The 10666-nt window shown below is 34.0% G+C and overlaps 3 protein-coding genes across 7 annotated transcripts in view; 1 reads left to right on the forward strand and 2 right to left on the reverse strand.

Annotated features, from left to right (window-relative positions):
* Positions 1 to 4080, forward strand: part of LOC106166058 (transformation/transcription domain-associated protein) — a 67056-nt gene extending 62976 nt beyond the window's left edge. For all 5 annotated transcript variants that reach the window (XM_087013049.1, XM_087013050.1, XM_087013051.1 and 2 more), the window contains 6 exons: positions 54 to 170; positions 484 to 699; positions 1100 to 1241; positions 1514 to 1710; positions 2110 to 2215; positions 3069 to 4080. In XM_087013049.1, coding sequence (XP_086869175.1) covers positions 54 to 170; positions 484 to 699; positions 1100 to 1241; positions 1514 to 1710; positions 2110 to 2215; positions 3069 to 3178 — 888 coding nt within the window. In that variant the 3' untranslated portion in view covers positions 3179 to 4080. The remainder of the gene's footprint in view (positions 1 to 53; positions 171 to 483; positions 700 to 1099; positions 1242 to 1513; positions 1711 to 2109; positions 2216 to 3068) is intronic.
* Positions 4079 to 8488, reverse strand: LOC106166006 (uncharacterized). Its single transcript, XM_087014067.1, has 10 exons — positions 8255 to 8488; positions 7856 to 8054; positions 7392 to 7594; positions 6908 to 7063; positions 6484 to 6572; positions 6059 to 6183; positions 5497 to 5592; positions 5172 to 5273; positions 4799 to 4942; positions 4079 to 4417 (listed from the first exon to the last, which is right to left on the reverse strand). Exons 1-10 carry the CDS (start codon positions 8486 to 8488, stop codon positions 4266 to 4268), a joined length of 1500 nt encoding a protein of 499 aa, XP_086870193.1. The 3' UTR covers positions 4079 to 4265.
* A 29-nt stretch (positions 8489 to 8517) lies between these two features.
* On the reverse strand, positions 8518 to 10600 carry LOC147761771 (zinc finger CW-type PWWP domain protein 2 homolog). Its single transcript, XM_087014068.1, has 4 exons — positions 10559 to 10600; positions 9528 to 9612; positions 8743 to 9002; positions 8518 to 8539 (listed from the first exon to the last, which is right to left on the reverse strand). The coding sequence occupies exons 2-4, from the start codon at positions 9600 to 9602 to the stop codon at positions 8518 to 8520; spliced, it is 357 nt and encodes a 118-aa protein (XP_086870194.1). The 5' UTR covers positions 9603 to 9612; positions 10559 to 10600.
* Positions 10601 to 10666: the final 66 nt, after the last annotated feature.

A 10666-nucleotide genomic window follows, 5' to 3' on the forward strand; every position in this document is an offset into this window, starting at 1 on the left:
AATTATAAATATTCTGCAACTTCATGTATGGCACCTTATTTTTCCCCCACCAGGAGACAGCTGAGAGGCTTCTATACTTCACTGTCCCCAGAGTGGTGGCTGTGTCACCACAGATGAGATTAGTGGAGGATAATCCGGCCTCTGTGTCCCTGCTGGATATTTATAAACAGGTATGTGGGGGGATGAGAGAGAGAGAGAAATTATTTGCACAGTATATTGTAGTAAACTGGTGGGATGTAGTTATGTGTAAGATGAGAGAGAGAGGGTTAATTTTATTATCTCCTTGTTTTTAATGAATAACACATATTTGAAACCATAAGCTTGTACAGGACAGAAAATTTACATAAAAGTAAATTTACAATTCACCGTTTTCAGACCAATTGCAACAGAAACAACTTCATGATAAAGTGTACATACATTCTCAAACATAAATTTCCAAAAGTACAAATGCCAGTATTAAAAAAAAAGAATATGATTTTACAGCGATGCTCAAAGCGTGGCATAGAACACGACCAGCCAATAGCTCGCTATTACGAGCGTCTTGCCAACGTCCAGGCGCGAGGTTCCCAGGCCAGTCACCAGGTATTACGCGACATCCTGAAGGAGGTCCAGGGTAACATGGTGCCGAGAGGTCTGCTGAAGGAGTGGGCCACGCACACCTTCCCAGACGCCACAGATTACTGGACCTTTAGGAAGACGGTAAGGACCAAGTTTCTGAAAATTATAAGACTTCTGTTTAAGATGGTATATGTATGTGGATGCTTGACAATCCATTTTTCATTAATAGGTCTTATACGGTAGAGTTTGTCTTCAGTATAACCAAACTTGATCACAACAATCTTCCAAAAAGTTTCCCATTTCTCTGATTTTTCAATCACCTCTGATGAGTCTTTCTGAATTTGTTTTACATTGGAATCATGTTAATATCCTAGTTTTATATTCCCCCTTTCAGTTCATCCATTTGGCACTAATGGGTCTTGCTGAGTCTTTAACATGACCAAACTTGATCACGATAATCCAACAGAAAGTTTCATTTCTTTCTTGATTTTTCAACCAGCTCAGTTGAGTTTTTTTCTGACTTTTATATTCCTCATTTCAGTTGACCATCCAGTTGGCGTTGATGGGTCTTGCGGAGTTTGTCCTTCACCTGACCCGTATGAACCCTGACATGATGTATCTCCACCAGAACTCTGGCTTCCTCAATGTGGCCTACTTCAAGTTTGATATTGATGACCAAACAGGTGGGGATCTCAGAAAAAAAAAAAAAGTAATAATAATAATAATCATCTTTGGATCCAGAAGCTGATGATACAATAATATCTTTATAGAGAACATAATCAATTTAACATATGTGATAAGGTATAAAAGTAAATGAAAAATTATACAAATTTTGTATTTTAATGGATATATAATTGTTTCCTCCATAAACATGGCGCCATATAACTGGTACATTTTCACTTCCCACCAATGTTCTTACGAATAGCAATTCTCACACTTAATGTTCTTTTATCAGGTGACTTGGACGCCAACCGACCAGTGCCATTCCGCTTGACCCCCAACATAGCGGACTTCCTGTCTATGACGGGGGTCACAGGGCCCCTTACAGCCTCCATGGTGGCTGCGGCAAGGTGCTTTGTGCAGCCGCAGTATCAGATACACAGCCTCCTGAGAGCCGTGCTCAGGGATGAGTACATTACTTGGCATAAAAAGGTAGGGAGAATAGTTCATGATTACAGTGTATGTTAGATAGTTGACAGCTGCATTGTACTGTATGTTAGATAGTTGACAGCTGCATTGTACTGTATGTTAGATAGTTGAAAGCTGCATTGTATGTTGTTATTTTTAGCAAAATAAGTTGGTTTATGATTTATGGCTTTTTTGTGCATTGAAAGATGAATGAACAACCCGAGTTTTGTTTTTTGTTATTTTTATTTATTTTGTCTTTTTAATTGGCAAAGTAGTGGTAGTTTTGTTATAGCTTATCTAATAAATCAGTGTCAGATTTTTCAATATCCGTATCAAGAACTGAACAGTACGAATATCTACCTTTTGTAATACATACAGTTTAGCGTTTTCATTCTTAATGATTTTCTTACTTCGTTAATGCAGAAACAAGACGAGGCCAATCCAGGAGCTCAGCCTGTTGATATGGATGGGGAGCTTCTTGTTGGCAAGGTTGCCAAGGCAGTGGGTGCCATAACAACCAGATTACAAAGTAAGAATTGTCTTTTCATTTTATTATTGACAGGGATGAGATGTTTTTTTTTCTTTCCGCAGATTTCAGACTTTTTAGGAGCTAAAATATAGGCCTTAACCTAAGTTGTTCCCTTTACCGGTGTACCCCACACAATATATTCTGACTTTATCACCAAATGGCAGTCTCATTTAAAGTACAGTATTAGTATTTATGCAGCTTTTTCTGAAGTGTTCGAAATTCATGGGAATTAGCTTGATAGGTAGACAGGAATGTTGAATGGTTTAAATTTGTTATATAATTTTCATTTAAACAGTTACTTTTGAATAGTAAAACTGATAATATACTCCAAGTAGTACCAGTAGTATTTCTTGTTTAAATATCATCACATAACCAAAAAGAAAACGTCGTTGTTAGGTTAGACTTTTATGTACATTTTTGGTAGAAACTTAAAGATGCATACAAAGTCAATTTTTTGTCACAAAAACCAACCAAATGCCAGCATATAGTTTCAAGTAGTATAACTAAGAGAATTACCAAAAGGCATTGTTTAATTTTACCGGAAAATGATGTTTCAACGGATTTTTCTGCTGGCATTCTAAGCTGTATGTCAATGGGGCAGGAAAGTAGGTCACGAAAGTAGGTTAAATTTACAACCAAAAATTTAAAGAAAGGAGCAGTCTAAAGGTCTTTTATGGCTGATCGAATGATCTATTCAGTTTGTCCCTTGGCATGTAGAATTTATTTGAGTCATATAAGAATCTAGTAAAAGTGGTTTACACGTGTTACTGGGAATCCACGCTCCACCGATGCTCGGTTCGTATGTACCTTTAAGGAATGGAAGACACTTACAGCTTACTCTTTGTGATTCCAGATCTGGCAACTTTTGATGGAGCTGAGAGCCGAGTAAGCACACTGGTAGCTGCTGCAAACAGTCACGACAACTTGTGCCGCATGGATCCTGCTTGGCATTCTTGGCTGTAATTAAGCCAGTCACCCAACACTTAATGAAGCAGAGCTCTAGGACTATTTTTGCATTCTGTGGATGCTGCTTGCCATTAACTGCTTTAAGCAATCTACCCAGCACTTGGAAGCAGCAGTGGAGTCAAAATCATTTGCACCATCTGGGTTGCGCTTGATATTCTTTGCTGTAAGTCATCCACCCAGCAAAAAGTCTCGAAGATTTGGGGCATATGGATCCCGTTTTGTTTCTGGATGTGATAAATCAGTTTAATCTTTCAAGCTGCAACAGCAAATTCGATCAATGTGTCGTTCTGTGTACAATTTAGTTTGTAGTCTTTTAAGATAAGTCTGTTAAAACAAGATCTAGTCACATCTAGTGCATTGTGAAGTTGTTTAACTGTCATGAATGGCAATGAAAATACTTTATTTCAAAATGTTTTATTGTATTGCATTCTTGTGTATATATGAATGGTGTACTATTTGATAAGTTACTGAAATGTGTGGATGGAATATCTGTTTGATCATTATAAAAAAATATTGGAATTTGGGTGGACACCATGTAGCATTTTACTGTACATCTGACCAATATACAATACAAGATACTATTGCAAAAATGTTTTATTTCTCTGGTAGATTTTGAAGACTATATTATCTATTACATGTGATATATTTTAGGGAGCATTAAGAATAAGAAATTATTTCATTTGTGTATCTTACCCCGACTTTTTTACATTAAATCAAGGGATTAAAGATGAAGACCTGTCTTGATTAAATCTGCATTTTCTCTGTTATGAGCATTTTTCGGAACATTTGGCAGCTTTTCATTCCAGTTTGAAGATGAGACTAAGTTTTGTATTTCATAGTTTTACAATGGCAATACTAATAAAGTTATAAAATAAAAGCTATTATTGAAAATGGTATAATATTTAATGTTGTTTCATAATAACAACCTCTTTCCCTTAAATATTGTTTTTTTTTTTTTTCAAAATTTGGATAAAAATACATATCATCTATAAAATGCAGTTAACATCCTTATCTATAGTGTCTCTACAGCAGTTTGATGGAGACCAGTCTGAGTTATAATGAAAAAAAAAAGAAACGAATGTTCTCATGTAGATATATCTAACAAACACTGTACATGTTCACTTTCTTCCATGGCTCTGTGAAGAAATTTGGTAGACTGACTGAGGGCCTGTAGTTCATGCCACATCTGGACATCCTCTTCATTGTCTTCATCTGGAAGTAGCTGGGGTATTGTACCTAGAGAGTATAAAAATTAAATGTGATAGAAATTTATCAGGAAAGTGTTTAAAAAGAATCTACAAGTATAAGTAGATAGAAAAATGGCCTACATGTATGCAGGACTACTAGGCTTCCATGTTTCTACCACAACATATTGACAATTTGGATCCAACACTAAACAAATCTGGCAGATATATAAATTGATACAAAAACAATGGATATATCATAATGATGATTTTAGATCTGCATGTGTCACATTTGTGATCCTCTCTCTCTCTCTCACTCTCACACACACACACACACACACACACTCAAAAACGCACACATCATCACCAATTAATGTTTTAAATTTAAGCACCCAAAACAACAAATATCCAAAACACTCAAATGTGAACTTGCCTGACTCTGTTGCTGTCAATAAAAAGTTTTCTCCAAACTCTGCAGAAGGGTCTGCAAGTTTTACAGACAGACTTTTTCTGGGAGGGGTTTCATCATAAAACGTCAAATCTAACTCCATACGCTGATGCTCTTCTACTTCAAGATCTAAATAAAAAACAAAACAAAAAGATTCAGAAGCTTGGTTACATGTATATGTGAATCTAAACTGTATTGATTTTAAAATGCCCTGAAGTTCATTGAATAACGTTTAAGTCACCAAAAATTGATGACAAAATTATGATTACTGAACAGAAGTCTTTAAAGAAAGATATTACTTATCATTTTCAATTTTTATTTTGCAGAAATTAAATCAAGTCTGAAATTTGTTACTTACCACACAGCCTATCAAAGCAGCACTGTTTACTCAGCTGTTCAGATTCAGCCAAGCGTTTGGCAATATCACCTTCATCTTCATCATCATCCTCTGATGTGGATTCTTCAACAAAACAAAATGATTGATAATGCTGAACTTTCCACCTCCCCTGGTCCCCCAAATACTTATATAAAAAGCTAGAGTATTTAAATTAAATCATGAAACAACTTACTCTTTCTCAATTCTTATACAGTAATGTTTAAATGCTCAATATGTCAGACTGAGAAATAATATCTAAATACGTACATGTCTCTCAATTGGCTTATCACACTTGAAACAAACTCACCATTCAAGCTGTCATCAAAAATGCACAGTTTGCTGAGGCGATTGCTTTCTTCCAGCATCTGAGCAAGTTCATTCATGTCTTCATCTGGGGTGGAACCTATTAAAAATAATTATAAGTGCATAAATAATCTTTATTAATTCTTACACAAAGTTCAGAGGTTATGACCTATCTACACAGGCTCAATTATAAAAATGCTATTACAAATATAATTATAACTTTATAACTAACTAATAGATACTTAAAATATTACCCAAAACATTAATTCACAGACTGAACTTTCCATAAACAAATAGATGTAAAATTCATTGAATGCTTGAAAATTTCAATACTCAAGATCAAGATATTTTATGTAAGTCTCCCCATAACAAAGAAATACAAATTTTAATTCATAAAAGAACAATTACACATGGCAGCTCTATACAGAACTATGAGAGACTGAATATCAGTTAAAATATACATGAAAACACTAGTACATTGTTATTGTACTTGTAGATGATGATAATTTCTTGCAGATACAGCACAAGTACAAAATAGATTTCTTGAGTCATAGAAGCATCTGCACCTTCTGAGACTTTGCTCTTATTCCGTTTCCTTGTTTGCCTCAGTTTCTTCTCCTTTTCCTTTGGCTTTTTTACTTGAGCAGAGTAACTTTTCCCAGCTAGAAACATTTCATATGGAAGTAAATTCCTGGAAGATTGGTTTGAAAAAGTGTGATAAGAATCCTTAACACCAGTAGAGGGAGGAGGAAAGGTTTGTTTCAATAAAAAATAAACCAATGAAATACAAGACAATCATGAAGTAGCTTACAAAATACTAAAAAAAAGTGACCAAACTTGGCGGGTTTGTTAGGAGTAATTCCTTAACTGTAAAACAATTTCAATGTCAAAATTGCTTCATGATCTTCCACACAATTCAAAAAGAAAATAAGCAACATGCCATAAAATATACAAATAAAAAAAGCACCTTTCATTTTAAAAGTTTAAGTACCTTTCATAGTAATTCTTCACAGTCTGGCCATTCTTCTTAGCTCCTGTGAACTCGCTGTAAATTGAGGACCAAGCTCTGTCAACACAAACCTGCAAAAATCAAGATGTGGTGATACTGTTAACCTTAGGCTAGTTAGTAGAAAAAATTAATAACAATGAAGAAAAATCCAAGTAGCAATAAACCAAATACTTTTCACATTAAAAATAATTGTTTCATATAAAATAAACCTTCAAATAATGTAAAATCTATTATATTAGCAAACATAAATGCTTGCTGACACAGGATAGTCCCAAGTAATATCAAATAAATAAGAACAAAAACTTCTAGATAATGGACACAATTAAACTATTTTTTAAAAAGCCTAATGAAAGTATCTTTACAACAGATGAAAAAAGGGACAATAAAAGAAGAGTTATTTTCTCACCTTATCATACCCTCCCCTGTCGTAGACAGCCAGAAAGAGCTGGAACAAACTGACAGGAGTGTTCTGCCAGAATGGTAGCCGCAGTGTACTCAAACTGTTCCTTTCCTTGAAGCGGGTGAGGTCATGTTCAAATGCTCTCTCATTTCTCTTATACATCTGAAGAAAATTTGTACATTACATTTTAGCAGATTGTGAATGCTGTGTAGAAGAAGACTAAAATTATGTATATCATTAAATATGAAACTTTGTATGATAGCTGGGTAAAGGTATTATTTGCTAATAATTTTTTAGGTCCAAGTGTTTGGTCTCTTGTGTGTTATCAATGGATTCAAGAAAAGACAAACTTTACATAGATTGATGAATTAAAACTGGGAAAAATGGAATAAGTAATATATTCTTTTAAATAGATTCTTCCATGTTCAACTAATAGTTTTAACAAGACTGGCAAAAAACCGACTGTATGTTTTTTTTTTTTTTTTATTACCTCAATATCTATAGCAAACTTTTCAGCTTTTGATTTTTCGAGTAATGAAACTCCAAAATTTATGTCTGGCATATTTTTGCTGTGCATATATGGAGCAGACAAGTCAGATGTCAAACTAGAACTATGCTTTCCTGCATGCTGTTTACAGTGCTCTCTTTTTCTCATTTCTTTCTTCAGATGTTTATTCTCCATGTTCTCTTTTCCTGATAAGATATAATAATTTTCAAAATAAATGCAATTGAAGTTTTTAGATATGGCAAACTACTGCTCATTGCGTTTCACTATATAGATAATTTAGTCATTCTGATATTCTATATGGCAAATCTAAACATTAAGGAAGAGAACATAGAACACATCTCCACATATTAATTTCTCTTAAAATGTAAATAAATAAATAAAGTGATAAAATTATTGATTAGATCATTTTATAAATTTTCTGCTGAATCAAATGTAATCAGCCTAACCTGAGATAGTTTTCTCTTGTGTCTTTGGCTTGTCTACAAATTGACACTGTTTCAGTCTCTCCTGCAGAGAATGCTTCACCAGCTGATCTGCTTCCACTACAGCATCCTGTACATCATGTTTCCTGTACTTGTTCCTACTGACAGGCCTGGGCTGGTAGGTGAGCTTTAATCCTTTGCAGCGCTTTTTACGTTTAGGACCCTGAAGTAATACAAAGTGATCAATTAGTTATCAGAAATAAATTTTGGCAAAATGAAAAAAGTCATCTATTTTAGGTTTTTCTTCTGAAAATTAGCCACTAAAATTCAGGGTGCATAAACACTGGCTGATAACATGAGAAAAAGAGGTGGAATTTTTCTTTGTTAATCGGTTCTAAGAAAAATATACAACATTCAGTCTACCTGTACATGGCATGTGCCTGCTGTTCCACTAATCCTGTCAACATGTCCATAGAGCTCCACGCCTCTGCTGAGCACCCAGCCATGTGAGTGTGGGTTACCTAAGAACTCTATGTGATACCAGTAGGGTTCTCCATCACTGTCCAGGACAACATGGTCTCCACCCTCTGGGTCAGCACTCACTACACCAGGCCATCTGTAACATACAGGATTTTTTTGTTTGTTTGTTTTTTTCATTTTGCAAGAGTAATAGCGTTAAAAATTAATTATTCTATTGATATTACATTCCTGTGTCAATATGTCACAAAAGAATAATAAATAAATAAATAAATAAATAAATAAATAAATAAATAAATAAATAAAATCGATAATAACAGTGATTTTTTTCACAAATTGCTTTTTTGATTTCTAATGACACTGCTAGTAGGGCAACTCTAGTTTTGCCTTCAAAGATGAATAAGTGAGCAATAAATAAATAAATAAATAAATGCCTGCAATATCCTGGCATTTTAGCCCAGACTAAACTTCCAACTGGTAACTCTGACATGACAAAACGATATCCGCACTCATCAGCGACCCTGTCTGCCTCTTCATGGTCCTCCTCGGGAGCGTCACAAGTTCCATGCTCCTTGTCATTGTTCATGTGGCAGAACCAGGATTTGTCCTTTATCTCGCTGGCCGCCGAGTTGGAGATTCTGCGCCATTTTAGACAAGTTGGGTTTTCACACTGCACCCAAGTAGACTGTGAAACCTGTTTCAAAAAAATTATCTAACTTTTTAAAAATTATTTTTTAAGTATGAAATAAATTAGCCTGATGGCCAACTTCTTTATTTTAGATTTCATACATACCCGCTTGTCTCTACTAATCTTCAGAAATGTTGGATTATATATATAATAACTTATAAGTTTACATTGCTGGTATGTTAAGCAAAGAACCCACTAAAGCAAAAAAAAAAAAAAAAAAAAAAAAAAAAAACACAAAATCTGGATACTAGTATAACCAAATGAAAGCTTGTGATTGGTATAGAAAACATCAATTACATCACTGAAGTAAATAAGCGTGTACAGACAGAAATTTGAAAACACACAGCTGACATGAACCCTGGGTAACACATCTTCAGTTAATCACTATAAGCAACAGTCTGAATAATAATAATTAAAAAAATACTTTTTACACTAATTGGAATATACTCTCTGCTTAAGGAAAAAAATGCAAATACTACAATTAAGTGAATTTCAATATTCAGAAAAATATTAATTAAAAAAAATACTCACCTTTTCTTCCATTTCCTTGATCGCATTGTGGTTGTGACACTGTTCAAGGCAATCAACTTCAGAAGGAATGCTCATTTCTTGTTCTCTGAAATTCATTTATTTCATGTTTGTATTACATGTTTTAAAGTGGTGTTAAATAATAAATATTACATTTTATTAAAAAATCACTTGAATTTACTTTAGAGCTTAAATCATAATCTGTATCCACTAAAAGATTAATAGGCCTTAATGAAAAGTGTGTGAGTTGGAGGGGGGGGGGGGGTCAGAAAAATATGAATACCCATAATGTGATTGGGTTAATATTCTTAATGACATAGGTGGTTAACGAGTAGCAGCTCTCTGTAAATGGGGTCAGATAATGGAATTTGTTTTTAGTATTGATTTGTCCATTTATTTATTTGTTTGGTTGGTTTTAAACTTTAACAAGCAATTAAGCAGCTTAATTTTTGGTTTAGTTGGTAAATTAATTTTTTTTCCAATTTTATTTCATGGGGAAGCATTTGGCAAAATCACAGTCTAGGCAATTTTAGAGCACAGAAATATTCTGGGGTCAGTTATAAAATCTAAATACCTCCTACTAATTACCAAACCAATTTTCTTTTTTTTTTTATTTGAAAAAATGATAAATAGCTAATTTTAAATTATTTTTAATTTTTTTTTCTGGTCTTAACCTGATTGTACATGTAGATCTAGCCTTGATACATGTACGATTTTAAAATGTGTGTTCACAGTTGGTCCCATTAACTAGGGCTCAAATTTCCTCTGCACTAAAAAATACTCTAAAATGTTTAGGATAGATGTTTTCCACTATCAGCAAAGGAGGATTTTATTTTTAAAAATACTGATAGTGAGAAAACTCCACTGACACTGCAAGCAGACGAACTATTCTTTCCTCATATCTATTCAAGGATTTAATATATAAATTTAAATCACGCTTTTGATATTTACATAGTATGATTATTCTAATTGAATCTTAATCAATTTGGGGAAATTCACACGTGTTTCAAAACGGGATTTAATCAAAAACTTACAGATTACTTAGACTCCTAACTTTTCGCTTGGGCTCGCTGAAACTTCGTGACCTTGAAATAGTCTCGTTCTCAAAGACACGCCTCTCATTTTAATCAGAGAGCAGAAAT

Source organism: Lingula anatina, chromosome 5 (genome assembly GCF_051362555.1).
Source record: "Lingula anatina isolate TDL-2025a chromosome 5, LinAna3.0, whole genome shotgun sequence".
Taxonomy (NCBI): Eukaryota; Metazoa; Brachiopoda; class Lingulata; order Lingulida; family Lingulidae; genus Lingula; species Lingula anatina.